We start from the raw sequence: 19,649 nt of genomic DNA, 5'->3' as shown, positions 1-19,649 counted from the left end.
CCATGCCCACCCGAAAACGGCGTCTTCCCATGTCTGCGACGCCCGCGAACGGCGCAAAGCGGTCTCGGACGGAAGTGATTGATCTTTCGGATGAGGAGGAGCCCCTGGAGGCGATCCTTGCCCAGATTCAAGCACAAGACGAAAGCGAGGTTTTAGCAAGACAACTCCAGGATGAGTGGAACAATGTGCCGAGTGCTTCTGGCAGCAATGACGGCAAGATCGAGCGGGAAGCAGTCACCATTGACGATGAAGACGATGAAGCACTTGCCAGACGCCTAGCAAAAGAGTGGGAAGAGCTGGATAAAAATACTTCCAAAGGCGAGTCATCTGCAGCAGCATCTCATGCTGGGTCCTCCAGATCCAAGGACAAGGGCCGAAGTACGTCAGGCTCTGATGTCCCGACGAGTAGGCTGCGTGAAGACGAAACATTATTCACGGGCGGAAAAACCTGCTCCTGCGGAGCGGACATACCCTCCTCCAGAGGTTTTGTGTGTTGTTTGCGAGCAATATTCGATTCTTTGTAGACTAACTTAGATGCTACAGGTGGCATACACAAACCAAGTCCCGCCACCGAGTCTCCTATCTTTGCTCCATGCTCCTTGCAAGTCCTGCAAGAAGAATTTTTGTCGAGGCTGCCTCAAGCCTGTTTCTTGTCCGCTTAAATGCAGAGGATGGGATAAAGGTTGTGCTTGCCCCGTCGCCACGTGCTGTGCTGAAGTACGCGCGATCGCACTTTTCGAGGCTCTCGGTGGGTTTGACCGTCAATATCTGGAGGAACGTGCGACATCGGATGCCCGGGCGAAGGATGCTGCAGCCAAAAGGAAGTCCGCCACTGCAGCCAGCGTCGGTCCCGGGGGTACAGGTTATGCGATGGGACATGCATCTACCCCAATGGCATACCCTTCGGCTCCCTCTCGCGGTCGTGGCCGCGGCAAGAGAGCCACTAATACTAAGTCCGTGGATAGTGGCTCTGTGTCGGATCAGCTTGCGTCGCACTGGGAAGAAGTAATTGTCCGTGCTCTGACGACCATTACAGAATTCTTGCCCTCTCCTTATTCGGACGCGGCGCAGGTATATGATATGCTGCCACACGCAAGCATGGCGCCACTCCTTTGTGCATCCCAATTACCTGATCTGCTTGGCAACCTCCTGCGTAACGACTCGGTGACGGACTGGACTGCACGTAGTGATGTATACGATGCAATGCTTGGGTTGCTGAGACGATTGGCAGACTGCGAGCTTACCATTGAAGTACGTCTAATGATATATTTGTTGCTAGACTCGCTCATGGTCGCGCTCCAGGTGCTCATAGGACAAAGATACGAAATGACGAGGAGCTGCGGGTTGGAGGAGTGGATGTGGCGTAACGGTGATATTACTTGGGCCGAAAAGGAAGGGGAACGTGAACCAATGAAGCTCGTCAGGGCACCTCCGCTCTACGCACACTTCGCTAAGTTGACCAAGCAGTGCGAAACCTTCCTCTCTGGAGCGTCCAGCATGTTCGAAAGCGAGAACGACGAAGATGAGGTCGCCGAGACCATGATCAAAGCGACGTCGCTCTGCGGCGACATCATTGCAGCTCGAGATGACATTGAGCGTGCCATGCGAGTCATGGGCAAGGAGCCGTCAGCTCTGCTGCACGAAGCTGATGTTCCAGAACCACCTGGCCCGTCTTCGAGGAAGGGCAAGGGCATTGATGCATCAATAGCTTTGGAGAAGACATACGCAGATGCATGCGATCGTCTCGCATTTGCACATGTCGCACTATTTGCGCCTTCTGCCGATGGAAAGGGTCTCGTCTACCCGACATTCAACTTCGCCAAAGAAGTCGCTCATACTGTATCTGCGACGCGGAACCCGAAGGATCGTTTACATCTGATCAAGGAGCTTGCTGTTATTGCCACCAGCCTGCCACCGGGCGTCTGGATGCGCGTAGACGAAGTTCGCAACGATGTGATGTATGCATTTTGTGTCAAAACCGGAGCGAGTGAACCTGATGTATGATTGAATCCACCTAGAAAGATTATGATTGCTGGCCCAGAAGGGACACCTTATGCCGGTGGCCTGTTCGAATTTGATTGCTTCCTCCCGATCGAATATCCTCACAAGCCACCACGCGTGCATTTGCGTACTACGGGTGGTGGGAAAGTTCGCTTCAACCCCAATCTGTACAACAACGGCAAGGTCTGCCTGTCGTTGTTGGGAACATGGCCAGGAACGTGGGTACATCATCCTTAATCCCCCTTCACTTTGTTGAGTGGAATTGACAAGCGATATATAGTCCGGAGGAACAGTGGTCCCCCAAGTCGACATTGTTGCAGGTCTTGGTATCTATTCAGAGCATGATTTTGGTCGAATTGCCGTACTTTAACGAGTGAGTGTTCCCCGCGAGCCGGTGATTCCAGTAATGACAATTCAGCGACGCAGACCTGGGTACGGCAAAGCCAACCCAAGCAGCCAGGCTAGTATCAACTACAACCGTAATATCAGTATGCAAACCGTCCGATGGGGAATGGTTGAATGGTTGAAGGACGAGCACAAGGATGGAATATGGGCGGTACGTGCTGCCTGGATGAATCCTACGCCGGCGGGACTTATGCTGCTCCCCAGGATGTGATTGCCTCTCACTTTACTATTCGCAACGTCAAGATACGGAAATGGTGAGCGCAATTGATCGGTAGAATGTCGTAGTCGGACGCTGACCCGAACACAAAGTATCTTGGAATGGGCGAAGGCTGAACCTGGAATCCGGAGTCACAGTGTTGCATCCTCTGTTCCAAGTTACGGACCGTATTCCGTCACCACCGTTGTACCAGCGAAACCCGGGCCTTCAGGTTCATCTTTCCTCTCCCAAGCTGGACAGGATTTATATGCTGGCGCCGCCTCGCTCTTGCAGAAGGTAAGTCCGTTGGCACCAGGGATCATGGACCTCGTGGCGGAGTACGATAAGGGCATCGAGAGGATACAGAAGTGGAAGGATCATAGTAAACAATAGTCCGGAGACAATTTAGGAATATCGACATCTATATATAATGTTCACATAGAGCTTATCATATCTTTCAGCCGTATATCATCAGCCATATTCATCCTTCGTGCGAGTCATGCGATCCATTGCGTGCGAGATCCCTTCGAGGGTAAGAGGCTGCTTCAAAGGTATTTGCGGTGCTCCTACAGAAATGGCATGAACGCCGCCACACACGTGACAAAAGAGGGGGTACCGCACCGGTGCGTGGTCGGTCTCATGGTCGACGTGCACAAACGCCCGTTCGACGTTCGGCAGCACCTCGATCCTGTCCTGAAGCTCCTGGCTGAGGTCGTGCGCCTTCCACAGAGGCGTGCTCGCGTCCATGACGACGTCAATCTCGACGTAGTAGTCCTGCAGTACCGGTGTCGGCTCTTAGCCTTACGCCCACTCGTGGAGAAAACTCACCGGTCCGCTCTGTAAGCAAGCGACAGGGTGAGCGACTGCTCAGACAGTGCAAAGTGAGGAGAGTACTAACATGATATGCGCGCACGGTATCCACTTTCTCGATCTCGTCGCTGAACGTCATCGCGTTGTACACGAGCAGCTGGATAAAGTCGCGGGGCGCAGACTTGCCGGCGAGCAGCTCGAACTCGGTGTAGATGGTGTGTCCCCAAGCGAGCATGACACCGAGGGCGATCTGGCTGGTGTTTGGTCAAAGTGCGCAGGGCGCATAAGCTGCTACGCACGAGGATACCACCCATGGGGTCAAGCCCTAATGAAAGCACGGGTAGGTCAGACAACGCCAACGTGGGCTATCGATGTGACTTACACCACGCCCATCTGCTACCCCCAGCGGACATGAGGAGACCTAGGAACCGACTCATCAGTCCTGTACTGGAGGTGAGACAAAAGGTCCATACCGAACCCGTTCACGAAGATATCGTTGCGGTGGTCCTCCCAGAGCACATGGACCTGACTGGATTGCGCCCGGATCGTGCTGCAATAGAGGAAGAGCAACAACTTCACGCCTGCAGGTTTTCAATTTTAGATAACGGAAGGCACAGCAGTACCAATGCGACGAACCGAGAGCCGCGCCCACGGCGACGATAGAAGGGATGTGGAATTTGTCGGTGTCTTGGCTGCTGTCGTGAGTAATGATTCTCTGCACAGATTCGACAACCACGACGAGGTTGACAGAGCTCATCCTGTTGGTCTGGGTAATGAAATCTTGAACGGTAAGACATTTTGATGACGTACAAGAATCCTGCAATAACATTGATTTGTTTCAAAATTTAGAGATTGGCAAACGGAACCCTCACCATAGATGATATTTCCAATTGTCTCCAGTCTCGATCCGCCCACTGGCCACTTGTTGTGGTCCAGTTTCTGGGCTTTCTTGTGCAGCCAGTATAGCACCACGTTACTACCAAAATCAAACACAGAGTCGACAGAAGTGGCGATCAAGGAGAGCGAGATGGACGAGATGGCTCCGTAGACTGATGCGGATTTTAGGTGGCTTTGTGATACAGGTAAGGAAATACTTACGCTGCAGAATGCAAAGAGCGAAATTACCGATGAGACTCGCCCAAATGGCGATTTTGACCTACGGGACCAGGATTAGCAAATACCACTCAATAAATTTGTGGAGCTGCACTACAGGTAAGCGGGAAGTTTCCTCCTCCACCCTTGCCTCCTCGGTGTGTTCTTCCATCGACTTTAGCAACGAGCTGATGAGCTGTATTATGTGGTCGGTTTAATGATCTTTCTTATTACTCGGAGGGAATTTGCCAACATCGTTCTGCTTCCGATGGTATTTCTCGAGCGCTCTGCCTTCCCTTCGTTTACGTAGGCCCGCCAACTCATCGCTGGTCTTGATGCCATTCTGTAAATGGTACGGATCTGAACGCTCGGTCGTTACGGAAGCTGGATCTCCTTCGACGTCTCGAGCGGGCTTGCGAGCGGATACCGTTGCTTCGGGATTCTGTTGCAAAATGAAGTCGCGTGCTCACAGTGACGGCGTGGACGTACTTACAGTAGCAACAGTAAGTGGCCCACCCGCACGGATGGAAAGGGCAGCCTCTTCTGTCGTCTGTACGATAGTCATGCCTTGTCGTGTTGAAGTGAGTTGAACGATTTATTGTTGTTGCAGATGTGAGGTGCCGAGGGAGCGGTACGCCGTCAGCGAAGGAGGACCCGATCCAACGGGTTGGTTCCGTAAGCGTGGGTCTGCAGACTCGTATCTTCTGTTCTTTCAACGTAACCGTACACTCGCCTGTTGTTGCTCTGCGACGATGGGGGGTGCTGGTCAACAATGGCGGGGTGAGATAAAGCGGTGCTGTGGTGCTGAGCAAGGATTGCGTAGGGATATTCGGAAGTCACGACCCTTCCCGGCACAGCGGCAGTGCTTTTCGGTCTCCGACAGTGCGGTACCGCATGCCAAGCCCGATCTCGGATTATCCAACCTGACCCAGCGCAAGGATCGTTCTGTCATCCTCATCGGGCGAGCCAGTATACGGGCTATTAATCGATATGCAGTGCTATCCGTACTGAAAAAAAAAGCACATAAGTAACTCGCCGTGCATACATCTACACTCGAAAATACTGACGCGGACAAGGCCTCCCGAAAACGGCGCGCCGGCGGGGGACATCCGATGGGCCCATCTCGATCCTTCGGCGTTAAATCTCGCGTCCCACGCGGCCCTCGAGAACGCAAATCGACCAACTTGTAAAGCTCATATACAGTGCTCAAATACCGCTCTACATCCGTGGGCTTATACAAAGCCACTGGCTCCTTCGCGTACATCGTATTCACTATGGCCACGGACAACTCGGGTGCTCTGCTTGTCTTACTTCTCCTCGGTTTGATTCTGTAAATTAGTTCCTGCCTTGACCTTCTACATGCTTACGCCGTGCCTTCAAGATTCGCCGCATTAGCTTGGTGCATGGTCTCCTCATGTCTAGGCAGATCATTCGCCGAAGCACTCCGTGAGCTATGGGACACATTGATCTTGAGCGCACAATCAGACACACGGCCCACGCAATGGAGAAGCCGCAGAAATTGGGATGATTCCGGGGAGCTCTTCGAGCTAGAGCATCGAGGCCGAGCAGCGTAATATTATTGGCTGTGAGATTGCCATGCTACAGTAAGTTTCCCGCCCTTTCTGCCATACCGAGTTTGACTCAGCTCACATCCTTATGGAAGGTCCGAAGTGTCTTAAGATCTCGAACATTCGCTACATATAGAGGCGCGTTCTGTCGGTTCCCAGACTGCGTCTCAGACTCGTCAGGCGTGCAGTCGTCTTTGCCATCGCCCAGAGCTCATCCTGTCGTGATAGGATGTAATTAGATGCAGACTTGTTCTCCATCGCTCTGGAAGGCCCGCGTATGCTCTCTCCGCTTGCCAATAAATGAACATTCCCACAACGGTGAATCGACGTCCTAATTTCCAGTGCCAGCCTCAACTGTGATGTCGATCGTCTGTCGCGATCACGTGCCACGCACAGAACGCGTCCTGCGTCGCGTCATAGCCTATTGGACATGAGCCGTGTCCCTTGTCCTGTGCGCAGGCGCATCACTACTACACTTGCTGACATGTGTGTATTGGACAAACGCTCCCAGTCGACGGGTGAGATGCTGACATGTCCAGACGCGGCGCGCAGGACGCGTGATTTCATGTTGAACCGCGTCCTCGATCTGGCGGGCGAGGCTGACACTGTCAATGTCAGCCAAGTTCAAGCTCCGCGAGAGCGTCCTATAAAATCACCAGCGAGCCTACCCCCACTTTCTTCAGCTCTCTACCTTTGACTACCACCTTCTCCGCACGAGACAGGACAGTCATAGTGCTTTCGATCTGCTTTCATCCTTGCTATCCATACACCCCAGCCTAGCCCTCAGCTATGAGAATCTCCTCGAGCTCATCCCTCCTCTTGGCTACCTTGGTGGTCTCCTCGTCGACGTCTAGTCTCGCAGCGCCGACAGACTGTGATCAGCATGGGATGTCCACCGCTCCCAGCATGCAGATGGCTACCAGGCGCCAAGTCGAGGTGAATGTGGACGGAGGTAGCACAGGTGTTGGCATAGGTGTGTTGCTCTTTCTCGTATTGCGGCTGGCAGAGGTTATATACCCGACGCGACAGGAACCCAACCACAGGTCCACCAGGACGATCGCCACTATAGCATGCGCTCTGACCTTGAGAGACGCGATGACTCCCTCATATCGCTTATCAATTCGCTGCCTCTAGGTATCGGTCCCATCCTCGCTCCTCTTGTAGAGAAGCTCTTAGGTATCAGCGGAGGGGGGGCCGCCGTTCTCACGGCAATGTCTCCGGACGAGGTCGACCAGATGCAGCAGGTCATCTCTCAGGCCGTCAATAGTGCTACCTCGGCGATTTCCTCTCTGCATACCGGCCTGCCTGCCAACATCCCCGCGCCGCCGTTGTCGAACGTGACTAAGAGGGCGATCCTAGATGGCGAGTATTCCCAGTACCCCGCCGACTCGGCGGCGACCTCTGCAAACAGCGCCTCCACAGTTGCATGGTCGTCGGCCCCTATGTCCTTTGCGATGGCGATGGCAACGCCCTCTCCTCCTGGCACGCCTGCGAGCAATCCGTTGTCGGGGGGCCTCAACCCGCCCTCTCCGCCACTGCCCGTCAACCCACCGAACACCCCGGTTCCTGCTGGTGTTTCTCCTGATAACCTTCCGGTTACCCCGCCGGTGTCCCCGCCGGCATCTCTTCCTGTGTCTCCCCCCGTCTCCCCGCCGGTGTCTCCTCCCGTGTCTCCTCCCGTGTCTCCTCCCGTGTCTCCTCCCGTGTCTCCGCCGGTGTCCGCGCAGACTCCCAGCAACGCTTCGGCACCTGGTGCCATGCTAGAGTCCCAGTCGGCTGATGGCGATGATACCCCTCCTCTCTTTGGGTCCGCCGACACCGGATCGTGGGATGCCACCTCTTCTACGGTCAGCCCCTCCGCTACGGCGTCTCCGTAAGCGGATGAGCATGTTCATGATCTATACCTATACCCTATGTCAATGATTTATCTATTCGAAGATGTATCAAGTGCGATTGTCTCGTTAATTCATATTGTTGAACATGAGACATACGAAATACGTGAAATTCCCGCGAGATAAGCGAGAAATATGAATGAACAATAAAACAACAATGACTGGACGAAGGAACAAGCCTTGATCAGATTTATTTATTTACGCGTCATGAAATGCTGGATGCACAATCGACTAACCTGTAAGACGTTCACAATCGACTCTCTATATACTGCATAAAGAGAATGTCCACATCCAGTATGTGCACGGCTGAGAAGGGTTTCAGTGTTCACCGTCACGTCTCCACGGCTTTGAGCTTAACGTCAGCCCATGCTGCGTGGAAGGAAGTGTTATCAATACTCCTCTATTTCTCGCACATAATTGCTAGTGTACAATTTGTCGTCGGTCTTCTTTGTACGACATCTTCACTTCTCTACTGCAAGGCGCGCTCCATTTACTCTGCAATCTTGATCACTAGCTTTCCGACCGTCTTCCCGCTCTTTGTCGCGAGATCGGAGTGCGCCTCGCGTGCGCCTTCGGTGGAGAACGAGTACTCCTTGAACACCTTGATCTTCACCGCGCCGCTGGTGATCAGCTTGAAGAGCTCAGTGCCATAGTGCAGGGTCTCTTCAGGCGTCACCACATAGTTGACGACGCTAGGCGGACATGCAGCCATCAGACGCGGTTATGCAGAAGGACATAGTCACTCACGATGGCCGGAGTATGGAGAGGTTCTTCTCCACAAGCTTGAGAGGCGGGAATGGCGGGACGGCACCAGACGCGTTGCCTACGGCCACCAAGGTTCCTTTGCGTCTCAACAATTTGAAGTCATCCTCGAACCTGCGACATATTGAGCAATTGCACAAGAAAAAGCGTAGTTAAAGACGCACGTGTCCTTGCCGACACCATCGTAGACAACGTGCACACCCTCGCCATTGGTGATCTGCAGCGTTCGCTCGACTACGTTCTCCACTGGGTACAGAATAACGTGGTCCGCGCCGTACTGCTTGGCAACCCCAGCCTTCTCCGGGGTGGACGTTGTCCCGATAACAATCGCGCCGCGGTCCTTGGCGATCTGTGTGAAGATAAGGCCAAGCCCTCCGGCTACGGTGTGCACGAAGACATAGTCGCCCTTCTTAATGTTATATGCCTCCGTCGCGAACGTCAAAGCGGTCAAGCCTATGAAAACAAACACGATGAGACGTGATGCACGCAAGAGTTACTTGAAGAAAATCACCTTGCAGGAGGGCAGCACCTGCTGTCAAAAACGACACCGAATCCGGAACTGGGTATACTTTAAACCAAGGGACCGAGACGTATTCGGCATGCGAGTTAATTTGTAGCTGAGAGCATCTCGCGTTCACACAATGGATGAAATACCAACATGACGAGCACTTACCACTGCGACTTTGTCGCCAACTTTGAACCCGCGTTTTTTATATTGCTCGTCATTTAGTACTTTCTCGTCTGAGGGCAACGCAGCTACGGTGCCAGATGCCTCCATACCCAATACTAGTGGGAACTTGGGCGCCGGATACAGGCCCTTACTATAGACATCGCTCCAATGGTCAGCCTGGCACTAGGATACACTGCAGTACTGGACCCGACCGCGCGCTTACCGAAAATAAGTGTCGATGAAATTGACACCTCCATAGTGCACCTATGTCGAGGTTAGACACTACTTGGCGCTGCCGTCGTCTTGCTCACCTTCACGAGGACATTCCCCGGCACAAGCTCAGGGAACGGCACCGTCTTCTTCTCTAGCACGTCGATCTCACCATTCTTGTCGATGGCGATCGCTTGAATCGTCTGCGGGAAAGACATGCTGTTGTGCGCTGCTGCAGAATACGACAAGTGGCGAAGGATCTGTCCAGTGCGAAGAGATGCTGCCCGGGTGCCTGCCCGAAGAAATCCGGCCGCCGTCGATACAATCATCGGCTTATCAAGCTAGCGACAATGTTCGAGGGAGGTGACGTGCTTGGTCGACTTTTGTCCGTGGCCGGTCTCAGCTTTATTCAAGCCGAACCCGAAGCTTATTACTCAGATGACGTCTTCATATAGGATTTGGCTCAGTAATGAGCGTGTTTTCAGGCCAAGACAGTATTTGAGTGCTTGAGGTATCCGGTCTAAATCTTGGGCTACAAGTCGTGGTGACGTGCCAGTCATTGGTCCTGTGTCAAAAGACTGCCATTGCCATGAAATACAGTAGATGGGTGTATGAAGCGTGTGCTCGCTAGTACGTGGAAGGACTAGTACAGGTTGATGATGGGCGTCCCGGGCCGCGAACCCGAATTTGAAGTGAATTTGAAGGCTTCGTTCGTGCCATGATTGCTGCATTAACTCGTCGCTATTCTATCGACGGTCTTTCATTAACTCGAGCGGTCACACAGTCAGAGTATACATTATATAATGGTCAGCAGCCGGAGTCCATACGTCCATTAACAATCGAATGCATTACGACGAGGGGTCTGATTACGCTACAACATCAAAAGCCGCCAAAAGCATATCGTATATAAATGTCACCTGCTCCTCTTTCTGAACCATCCCCGGTCTCTGTTCTCTGAGCGCGTCAATCTCCTGTGCAATAAGGTCGTCACTGAGCTCCTTCGGTAGAGGTCCGAGCGGTGAGGGCGTGAGCGGATCCTGCTCAGGAGGTGTCGCCGCTGGTGAGAGGAAACCATACGCACGCAAGAGTGATGACACCGCGATGAACGCCCCAGTTCGCCCTACGCCCGCGGAACAGTTGACCATGATAGGCGGATCTGGGTCGAGGTCCACGCCCTGCGGTTGCGATGACAGATCACGGTTCGCCTCATCGACAAGGCGGACGAAATTGAGAAAACTGGCGCGATCCTCTGCGCTCGGAACTCCGTGGTCGGGCCAAGATCCATAAAGCAGGTGCTGGAAGACGACAGGTTCTGGCTGATTTGCGGATAGAGGCTCGATGGACACGGTACATTGGATGCACTGTGCGTAGTCAATCTCCTGAAACCGCACCAATGTGACTTTGAGTGGCGGTGTGAGACAACCTTCCTCGGGCTGGACAATCCATGATTGTCCCTCTAGTGGTGGAAAATACACGTGCGCCTTGCGCATCCCACTCTCGATGTTCTGTGTGAGCTGTACGACGGTGCGTACGCGGCTAGTCATGGATGCGGGTGAGAGGGAGGGGGAGGATCCTACTACACGGGATGCAGGCGGATGAGCAAGGGGTTCCCGAAGAGCACTAAGAAAGGCGTGCGCTGTGTTTGGCAAGGGTGCCTGAGTCGCAATCCACCACTTTCCCCCAGCCCGTTCCCGCACCCAATTCGCGTTGAGGTATCGCCCGCCATTAGGTGCGTTCTCCCCTTTCTCTACTCCACGATCGGAAATGACCACACGCGTGCGGTCGTACGGGATGATGTCCATGTAGCGATTGCAGGCCTCGTTATCAGGGTTGCAGCCCGCAGTGATAGAGTAGTGGTCGACATGGTCAGACTTGTCGGTGAAGGAAAGGCCACGAGAGAGTCGGCGTGTCTTGGATGGAATAGATCGCTGCCGAGATGTGCTGCGGGCACTGGCTCGAGCCTGTTCGCGCTGTAACAAGGTACGGATGACTGAGATGATATGTGAGGAGGACCGCGAGGATTTGAGCCATTCTGGCACTGCAGGACGGGGTGTAGCCATATGCATGGCTATATGCTGACCGCGATGAGTACAGTAGCGATGCACTGGCGAGGGATATTAAGCTCATGACTCACGTGACAAAATGGGAAAGAAACAGAACTGGGTGGTGCCTATCGGAGGCTCGAAGTGATCTCATTCGCGAATCAGTATGGAGGGAACTAGCATTTCCTTGATCAATGCAGAGACGAAGGTCAAGTGAGAGCATATCTCCCTCTTTCACCATCCGGCGTTGATCGTGTACCCAGAGTCAGCTCAACGCTCGATAAATCTGTCGGAAAGAAATATCTCACGGACGGAAGTCCGGAGACTTGCTGGACGTCGCAACAAGTAGCACACTATGCATTCACAGTGATCGTCGGAAGCCTGACATATATGAGCAGGGAACGCCTCAGTACATCCAGTTCAACTTCCCAGGCCCAGTGATTCCAAAGCAAGTATCAATCACTTTTCAAGGAGGATTCGTAGGGACGAGATGCGTCGTTGAAGTGCCGGAGGACCCAGCCATAGTACAAAGTAGCTGGAAGACCTTCACTGAAATATTTTCGGAAGACGTCAACCGCAAGCAAACATTTGATTTGACTCATGTCGTTCCAGTACAAGGCATCCAGGCCCTGCGTTTCGTTTTCCAGGAGAGCTCTGATTTCTTTGGTAGGATCACTGTGTATGATGTGCAGATAACAGGGAGTGTATTATCATAGCAGTATCCATCAATCAGCATGGAAGTACAGGAAGAAGAACAAGCTGTGGAGGTTGAAAAATACACGCTTCGATCTGAGCAACTCGCAACGCGAGACACGATCACTTGACCGACGCGACCGCTTGATTTGAGGACATACGCGTCATGAAGAAGTGAATTGCAAAATAAGCTAACACATCACATACGATACAGCAAGAAGTACAACGATCCTAGATCCTCACATCCCAGCGATAATCAATTGTCTGTAGATATAAAGAACCAATCCCGGCACCTCATTTTGGCACATCGAAAGCATTCCACGATGCGGTTATGATAGCCTGAAGTTTGGGATTCACGTCGATCCAGCGCCTACGACTCAGATCAACCTGGCCAACGAGACCAGCCGCGTTGGCACCGAACCCAAATGCACTGTCCCAACCCAGACCGACCGCAGCGATCTTGCAAATATGAGAGCTGCCAAGCCACCAGCGATCAGTTGATAACCACATACGCCTTAGACAATGGAGCATACCTGCTAGAACATATTGCGGCGCCAGGGAGAACACCGTCTACCTCTGGCCACAGGCCACCGAGGAGAGCGAGATCGACAATAGCGCCCCTCGTCAGTCTAATGCGCTCTTCCTCACTCTCTTTCGCAAAGTTTTCCTGGACGTACGCGTGCTGCGGGGCGAGCGCACGCAACTCTGGATTTGTGCTCAAATCCAGTGCAAAGACCGCCGTGGACGAAGGAAACGCCTTGATGTATTCACGCAATGCCTCTGGAGAGTCAGAAGCAAGATAGGTGATCGGCGGCGTAGGAAAGTGTGTGGAGTCATGTTTGGAGTCAGAGGATATTTGTGGTATGGGCGCATCTGGATATAATCGCGTCCAGGTATCGTGTGCTGCCTTGACATACACATCTAGAGGAGGGTCTGGTTGGCTGGATGTTTTTCCTGCGTGGATGTCGCCTTGTAGATGAACGCCAATGTATGGATCGTGATGCTGTGTAGACTCGGTATTATTCATGGAGAGGACTGATGCGATCTCGGAGCGCGCTGTGTGAATGAGCGTCGCAGTGTGCAGGTTTGGTCGGATTATTTCTCCGAACGACCGCAGCGCCTTTTTGAAAATCGACTTCCTGCGATTCAGACCGTAGCCGAACCTGGTAGAGGACCGGTCATCAGGTCTTTTTGCAATTAGAATTCTGTAGAACTATTCACCGGTCTTCAAAGGCCCAAGAGAAATCACGGCCCAGATGAAACGAGGCTGTTTGTGAACTCACGACCTGGAGTGGTCTCAGTGGTCTGCGAACATAAAGACATGCTTGACATGCTCACCCAATGCCTACAACAAGGTCAGCGGTTGATGAGCCTCAGCGAGATGCACGTCGACGTACCTAGATGTGCGAGGACATGCCACAAGCTCTGTAGATCACAATTTATAATAAGTCTGCGTTCGAAGGGCTCCTTCATTCACCTTCTGGTGGAGGGGGAACACAACCAAGGTCGGGGATTTGATATGAATTGATGATGGCTTGGAAGTGATCAGTCCATCTAGGAGCGGAATGTTGTGTTGGTACTGATGTTGGTACTGATACGTGATTTGTTCGTTCAACTTACTTTCCACGGTTCCAATGGGAATCATCAACAAAAAAGGCACTGCGTCTCTGTCTCGACGTCAGTCTGACATATCTCATGGTACCCTTGTATGATCATCACCTCTCGCGCCAACTGAGCCACTTGCGCCATCAATGCCAGGTCCGTTGCTAACCCGACATTACCGTCTAGTAGGTAAGTCACAGATCTCAAGCAAACACTAGGCTTTCCTGGCTGTTGTACTTGTTGCGGATGGGGGGCATCCAGCGGTCCCGTCAAAGGTGCAGCCCAGTAATCATTGTGACGCATGACAGTCCGCCCCAGATTCTCACATTCGTGTCGATATTGTGAGCCAGAGAGCGGGAAGTGGGTGTAATTAGCGTAAGAGATGAGCCTGTCTGCCGGTAGAGGTGCATCTAATATGTCCGCCAATGGGTCGTCGTCGAATAGGTTAAGTGGCTTAAACGCCATCATGAACATGGCGAGCATAGCGCACGCCATAAGTGAGGCAGACACGAGTAGGACTCTCCGCACCACCACGCCTAACTTTCCTGACCCGAACGGCGCCGACAGGATTTCATGGTCGTCCCCCCTACTCCTGTATCCAGGAGGGAATGCAGACCCTCCAGTCGGCGCAAGTAGACGTGCGGACTGCTGGTCGACAGGCGTCGCGGACAAGAATGACCCTTCCTCATCTTCGTCCTCCTCGTTCAAGTGCTGGAGTTCGTATTCTGTGAAGCCTTCCTCTGCGCGTCCCGACCGCGAGTGGGGTGTCCTGGGAGTGAGTACCTGCTGTCGAAAACGCTCTGGGGTTCCAGTCACAAACACGTCTCCTAGTGCCCGAGGACGGTTACTCCTGGGTTGAGGCATTGCAGAGCAAGGCCTGCTACGAATGGCTGAGGAGCTGAAGACCAGCAAACGGTGCTAAAGGAACATGGAAAGACTGAGCAGATGAGATCAATCTCATGGTCGCTCGGTAACCCTGTCCAACACAGGTTCAGCAAGCGCCTGCTCGACAATTATAGTTTGCAGACGCCCGTGTGTATATATTATTTCTTCAACTCTGTGAAGCTCCTTGACAAAAAGGGGTGTGATCGCTCGAACATACAAGGTAGACCGTGACGGGGCGTTAGAGCATAGCATAAATCTGTCGTTCAAGGTTCACCGTGAAATACCATTCCGACAAATGCGCGATGCTGAAGATTTGGCGCAGCTGTATTGAAATGCATTCGATATATAGCACGTTGAAAAATACAAAATAAAATACAAAATAATGTGAATGCGAGGGATGCGAGGACGTCTCAGGTCATGGTCGATTAGCTAGAGGTCCTGGACTTCCTGTCAGCTTTGTATCATTCTGACTCGCCTATGCGACTCACCCGTGCGACTTGATTCATGCAGTAAATAGGTAACGACGGCCGATAACTCTTGGGGTGCGATCGTATTCGCTCACTGCTCGGAAAGCTCAACGACCAAATTGACGTCGCATTCGCACCGCCTGCGCTTATTGCAGCTGTGTCGTGCCAATGCATCCTTTCGGCTGAATACCCTCCAGCATCCGCCAGTCACCACGACACCCTTGTACGTATAGTTTGTCGCGCCATCGAGTCCGTATTTCGTTGCTTCCTCGGCACGTACTCCACAGCAGATCCACTTACTCGCGTTCTGGTCGGCGCTGTGTGTGATGATGTGCCGCTCCAGGTCGTTATGTCGCTTAAACGAGTCAAAACATCCGGGGCACTGCAGCGTCGTTGACGCAAATGCGCGAGCGATTTGCTCGTCCGACAGGACAATTTGAGCATTTCGGGGAGAGGTGCGCTTGAGCGAGCGTGGTGGAGAATATGGAGAGGTCGACTTGGGAGAAGAGGTGGACCGATCGCGCCTCTTTCTGCGACGTTTGGGCGATGTGCGGGGATACGGGGCGAAGCGGTAGGTGTTGCCATCCGAAGCTTCACCGTCATTTCTTTCCTCCGCACAATCGGATGCATCTGAGCTGCTCGGGGAGAAGGAGATGGCGCCAGCGTCCCCCCTCTGCAACGGGATATCTGCTAATGGAGGTGTGGGAGCGACACTATCGAGAAGCGGCAGCTCATGCGCGAGCGACTCCGGAGAGGGCCATGCGTCAAGTGTCTCCGGCTGAACCGTGGAGTGGCAGGACGAAAGTTCTTCTTTTCCGATGGGACTGATGCACATGTCAACAATGTCCGCAATGTAGGCCATAGCAATGTAGACGTACTAAGATCCCGAGGCCCACGATTCATTCAGGAGGGGATAGTTCCCCAACATCCCCGCCTCAGCATGGCTGTCGAACTGGTTGTAGTCGACGAACCCAAACGTGAAGCCGAGCGACGATTGTTCGAAGCTTTCGAGTGGAAAGTCCCCGAGCGCGTCCAGCGCGTAATCGGAAACATACGAGCGGTGATCGTTGTTTCCTTCGCTAGATGCAGCGAAAAGGAGATCCGTATCTTCGTATACCCTTGCAGGGGTCTCAACGTATGCACTATACCCGTCAGATAGCGGGATAGCGGGAAACATCTCTGGGACAGAGTCCAGGACAACAGTGGGGCGGCAGGGTGCAGAGCAAAGTAGGCCATGCTACATCCTTTTATGCTAAGAGCGGCCATTGTCTCTAACGTCTGCGCGGAGTCGCCCTCACGCTGGTAGGATGAGAGTTGGAATATCACAGTGATATATCGAGTGCTTCCCAAATCTGGAAGGTCCAATGCAACGATTATCAGAGCGTAGTAAGCGCCGGCAGACAGTCCTTTGATTAGCACGGTGCAACCTCATCCGTTTCCGGTCAAACAACCCTATATCTTCCACCTCATGATGAGTGCATTGTCAAACAGGCTTCTGAGATACCTGCTCCAAAATCTGTACGAAGAGAAGGGGCTGGCATAGCACCGCCATTTCAATGGCCTACTTCAAAGTCCGAACCTAGGAGTGGCAAGAAAGAATGCAAGCTCGGGAGGTCGGGAAGTCAGCGCATGAGGGCAAATGAACCGTTGTACTGTTACCATAATAATATTATACATCGCGCACATTAAAGATAGTCGCAGTAGTGTGAACGGGTAAACGAACGCGATGCGGCTGGTATACACAAAGCCTCAGACGCGTCTGTGCTACACAAGCTCACGTGACCGCGTCATCAGGCGTAAGTCCTCTTGCGCGTTTTGTCTCACCTCTTGACTACGCGTACTACTGCCCCCCAGTGCGACCTTCTTTGTGAAACATCGCTATGACTGGGAAACTTGTGCTGGAGCTTCTGCGATCACTGTCTCTCTGCCCAAGACTCGGGCTTGGAGTGGCGACAATGTAATGTGCCAGTGGTCCCGACGTCATAGATGGCCCAAAGCTGGCAGCACGATTTGACCCGCTGCCTGCCCCTTCCCCTTCCTGACGCCCAACGTTGAGACGTTCAACCCCGACGACGATAATGCCCGCACAACCAACCTTCCGAGTCGCCTTGTACGGCGATGCCATCCTCACGAACCCAAAGTGGAACAAGGGCAGCGCGTTCACTACTGCTGAGCGCAAGGCCTTTGATCTGACAGGCCGCCTGCCGTACCGCGTCAATACGCTCGACGAGCAGTGCGACAGGGCGTATGATCAGCTGCAATCGCGCGAGTCCCCGCTCAGGAAGAACTCCTTTCTCCAGAGTCTAAAGGATCAGAATTATGTCTTGTACTACGCATTGATATCGCGCCATCTAGAGGAGCTGATACCAATCATCTATACTCCAACTGAGGTAGGATTATCATAGTCTTGATGACCGTACTGGATAGACTAAAGACCGTGTGGTATGTGTAGGCGGAAGCCATCTCGAATTACTCTCATTTGTTCCGGAGGAGCGAAGGGCTATACCTCACCTTTCCACACCAAGACTCAATGGAAGAGGACTTCTTGGAGCAAATCAAAGGGAGAGATATAGATCTCGTTGTCTGCTCTGACGCCGAACAGATCCTTGGCATCGGTGATCAGGGTGTTGGGGTGCGTTATGCGTGTAGCTTTTCCCTACACGATTGGAATGAGCTGACCGTTCGCGCATGCGGATAGGGTATTGGTGTAGGTGGTCCTGCATGTCCCGGAACAGGATATGGGATTCTGACAAGCGCCCGCAGATCGCGAGTGCCAAGGCTGTGATATACGCGTATGTACTCCATCTACTTATACATACATGTTGACGGGCTGAGGAAAGTGTTCAACAGTCTAATTGCTGGAGTCAACCCATCAAGGACTCTCAGTATTACACTTGACGTAGGAACAGACAACGAAGAGCTGCTCAACGACCGTTTGTATGTCGTGAGTATCATTCCGTTTTGTGAAGCGATGCATGCCAACAATGGATCAGGGATGGCCTCATAAACGTGTCCGCGGAGAAGATTATGATCGTTTCATAGACAAGTAATAAGTCGTGCAGTGATGCGTGCGTGCACATATGCTAACCGGATACCCAGGTTTGTACAGCTAGTACGGCAGTACTTGCCGCACAGCCTATTGCATTTCGAGGATTTCGGCGTCAACAACGCAAAACGCCTCCTGGACCTGTACCAAGACAAGCATGCAGTGTTCAACGACGATGTGTACGTATACATCGGACTGCTCACTCGCACGCGCTAACTGCACAATCGCAGACAAGGTACGGGCGCAGTGACGCTCGCCACCCTCATGTCTGCCGTCGGCGTGACCAAGTCGAAGCTGTCCGACCAGCGCATCGTCGTCTTCGGCGCAGGCACCGCCGGCCTCGGCATCACGCGCCAGGTCCGCGACGCGATGGTCACGCTCGACGGGCTCTCCCCCTCTGAGGCCAACAAGCGCTTCTACCTGCTCGACCGCTGCGGGCTCGTCAAGGCGTCGCTCGGGCGCGACCAGATCCGCGCGGGGCTCGAGGACTTCGTGCGCCCGGACGCCGAGTGGGCGGACGCGCAGGCGAACGCGCGCGGCGAGGTCGGGCTGCTCGAGGTCGTGCGGCGGGTCCGGCCGACGGTGCTCGTCGGGTGCTCGACGGTCGCGGGCGCGTTCGGCGAGGACGTGGTAAGGGAGATGGCGCGCGGCACGGCGCGCCCGATCATCCTCCCGCTGTCGAACCCGAGCAGGCTGCACGAGTGCACGCCGCAGGACGCGAACGACTGGACGGACGGGCGCGCGCTGCTCGCGACGGGGAGCCCGTTCCCGCCGTGCAAGATGCCGAACGGGAAGGACTACATGTGCGTGCGCCGATGATGTGATGATGGTCCCGCGAGGCGCCGTGCTGACCCACTACTCGTTCTTCTTTTCAGCATTGCAGAGTGCAATAGTACGTGTGCCCGCGCGTTCTTTTTCTTTGCGTGCAGTCCGCTTATTGTTCACCGACGACAGACGCGCTGATCTACCCCGGGCTCGGCTTCGGCGCCATCGTGAGCAGCTCGCGCGCGCTGACGGACACGATGATCATCGCGGGCACGCAACGCCTCGCCTCGCTCGCGCCCGCGCTCAAGGACCCGGACGACGCGCTCCTGCCCGACTTTGGCAGCGCGCCGGCTGTGAACTTCGAGGTCGCGGTGGCGGTGGCAGAGCAGGCTATCAAGGAAGGCACGGCGGGCGTCGATTGGAAGGTGGAAGAAGTGCGCGAGAAGGTGAGAGACAGGCAATGGCGGCCTATATACGGGGAGTATGTGTATGATCCCCAAGGTGAACGTTGATGGGCGAATGGTGGGTGATTGGAATAAGTGG

At 53.6% G+C, this 19,649-nt stretch overlaps 10 protein-coding genes across 10 annotated transcripts; 5 read left to right on the top strand and 5 right to left on the bottom strand.

The window, feature by feature from the left end:
• Window positions 1-2: 2 nt before the first annotated feature.
• Window positions 3-2,664, top strand: POSPLADRAFT_1129859 (hypothetical protein; the record flags this gene model as incomplete). The annotated part of the gene is made up of 8 exons (XM_024483889.1): window positions 3-378; window positions 719-1,153; window positions 1,232-1,251; window positions 1,303-1,958; window positions 2,019-2,219; window positions 2,282-2,374; window positions 2,428-2,557; window positions 2,611-2,664. 8 exons carry the CDS (start codon window positions 3-5, stop codon window positions 2,662-2,664), a joined length of 1,965 nt encoding a protein of 654 aa, XP_024343965.1.
• A 483-nt stretch (window positions 2,665-3,147) lies between these two features.
• POSPLADRAFT_1051323 (hypothetical protein) lies at window positions 3,148-5,069 on the bottom strand (the record flags this gene model as incomplete). Its single annotated transcript, XM_024480151.1, has 14 exons — window positions 3,148-3,168; window positions 3,224-3,376; window positions 3,431-3,439; window positions 3,501-3,662; window positions 3,712-3,737; window positions 3,795-3,833; window positions 3,886-3,993; window positions 4,049-4,170; window positions 4,223-4,229; window positions 4,285-4,461; window positions 4,511-4,568; window positions 4,620-4,700; window positions 4,758-4,946; window positions 4,998-5,069. 14 exons carry the CDS (start codon window positions 5,067-5,069, stop codon window positions 3,148-3,150), a joined length of 1,224 nt encoding a protein of 407 aa, XP_024343964.1.
• Window positions 5,070-5,718: 649 nt separating this feature from the next.
• On the top strand, window positions 5,719-6,329 carry POSPLADRAFT_1037886 (hypothetical protein). The gene is made up of 3 exons (XM_024477286.1): window positions 5,719-5,834; window positions 5,886-6,108; window positions 6,168-6,329. The coding sequence occupies exons 1-2, from the start codon at window positions 5,779-5,781 to the stop codon at window positions 6,076-6,078; spliced, it is 249 nt and encodes an 82-aa protein (XP_024343963.1). The 5' UTR covers window positions 5,719-5,778; the 3' UTR covers window positions 6,079-6,108; window positions 6,168-6,329.
• Window positions 6,330-6,861: 532 nt separating this feature from the next.
• Window positions 6,862-8,057, top strand: POSPLADRAFT_1068374 (hypothetical protein; the record flags this gene model as incomplete). Its single annotated transcript, XM_024482295.1, has 2 exons — window positions 6,862-7,045; window positions 7,207-8,057. The coding sequence occupies 2 exons, from the start codon at window positions 6,862-6,864 to the stop codon at window positions 7,947-7,949; spliced, it is 927 nt and encodes a 308-aa protein (XP_024343962.1). The 3' UTR covers window positions 7,950-8,057.
• Window positions 8,058-8,454: 397 nt separating this feature from the next.
• Window positions 8,455-9,824, bottom strand: POSPLADRAFT_1051320 (hypothetical protein; the record flags this gene model as incomplete). Its single annotated transcript, XM_024480150.1, has 7 exons — window positions 8,455-8,656; window positions 8,712-8,840; window positions 8,891-9,179; window positions 9,238-9,343; window positions 9,400-9,547; window positions 9,620-9,660; window positions 9,708-9,824. 7 exons carry the CDS (start codon window positions 9,822-9,824, stop codon window positions 8,455-8,457), a joined length of 1,032 nt encoding a protein of 343 aa, XP_024343961.1.
• A 648-nt stretch (window positions 9,825-10,472) lies between these two features.
• On the bottom strand, window positions 10,473-11,672 carry POSPLADRAFT_1042426 (hypothetical protein; the record flags this gene model as incomplete). Its single annotated transcript, XM_024478102.1, has 1 exon — window positions 10,473-11,672. One exon carries the CDS (start codon window positions 11,670-11,672, stop codon window positions 10,473-10,475), a length of 1,200 nt encoding a protein of 399 aa, XP_024343960.1.
• Window positions 11,673-11,814: 142 nt separating this feature from the next.
• POSPLADRAFT_1042425 (hypothetical protein) lies at window positions 11,815-12,364 on the top strand (the record flags this gene model as incomplete). Its single annotated transcript, XM_024478101.1, has 3 exons — window positions 11,815-11,861; window positions 11,912-11,993; window positions 12,047-12,364. 3 exons carry the CDS (start codon window positions 11,815-11,817, stop codon window positions 12,362-12,364), a joined length of 447 nt encoding a protein of 148 aa, XP_024343959.1.
• A 271-nt stretch (window positions 12,365-12,635) lies between these two features.
• On the bottom strand, window positions 12,636-14,916 carry POSPLADRAFT_1072210 (hypothetical protein; the record flags this gene model as incomplete). The annotated part of the gene is made up of 8 exons (XM_024482498.1): window positions 14,061-14,916; window positions 13,962-14,008; window positions 13,819-13,895; window positions 13,739-13,766; window positions 13,680-13,686; window positions 13,563-13,627; window positions 12,875-13,504; window positions 12,636-12,816 (listed from the first exon to the last, which is right to left on the bottom strand). Exons 1-8 carry the CDS (start codon window positions 14,805-14,807, stop codon window positions 12,636-12,638), a joined length of 1,782 nt encoding a protein of 593 aa, XP_024343958.1. The 5' UTR covers window positions 14,808-14,916.
• Window positions 14,917-15,441: 525 nt separating this feature from the next.
• POSPLADRAFT_1042424 (hypothetical protein) lies at window positions 15,442-16,472 on the bottom strand (the record flags this gene model as incomplete). The annotated part of the gene is made up of 3 exons (XM_024478100.1): window positions 15,442-15,515; window positions 15,596-16,119; window positions 16,174-16,472. 3 exons carry the CDS (start codon window positions 16,470-16,472, stop codon window positions 15,442-15,444), a joined length of 897 nt encoding a protein of 298 aa, XP_024343957.1.
• A 901-nt stretch (window positions 16,473-17,373) lies between these two features.
• POSPLADRAFT_1051316 (hypothetical protein) lies at window positions 17,374-19,618 on the top strand (the record flags this gene model as incomplete). Its single annotated transcript, XM_024480149.1, has 9 exons — window positions 17,374-17,685; window positions 17,748-17,927; window positions 17,994-18,002; window positions 18,059-18,087; window positions 18,146-18,232; window positions 18,395-18,520; window positions 18,572-19,144; window positions 19,217-19,233; window positions 19,296-19,618. 9 exons carry the CDS (start codon window positions 17,374-17,376, stop codon window positions 19,616-19,618), a joined length of 1,656 nt encoding a protein of 551 aa, XP_024343956.1.
• Between the last annotated feature and the right edge of the window lie 31 nt (window positions 19,619-19,649).

Source organism: Postia placenta (assembly GCF_002117355.1).
Source record: "Postia placenta MAD-698-R-SB12 unplaced genomic scaffold POSPLAscaffold_1, whole genome shotgun sequence".
NCBI lineage: Eukaryota > Fungi > Basidiomycota > Agaricomycetes > Polyporales > Adustoporiaceae > Rhodonia > Rhodonia placenta.
The sequence above is the reverse complement of the archived record's forward strand: the minus strand, read 5'-3'. Positions and strand labels throughout refer to the sequence as shown.

Coding starts and splice junctions, on each gene's coding strand:
- POSPLADRAFT_1037886 (XM_024477286.1), top strand. CDS start 5,779: ATGGCCACGGACAACTCGGGTGCTCTGCTTGTCTTACTTCTCCTCGGT. Junction 5,835..5,885: donor CTTCTCCTCGGTTTGATTCT/GTAAATTAGTTC, acceptor CGTGCCTTCAAG/ATTCGCCGCATTAGCTTGGT.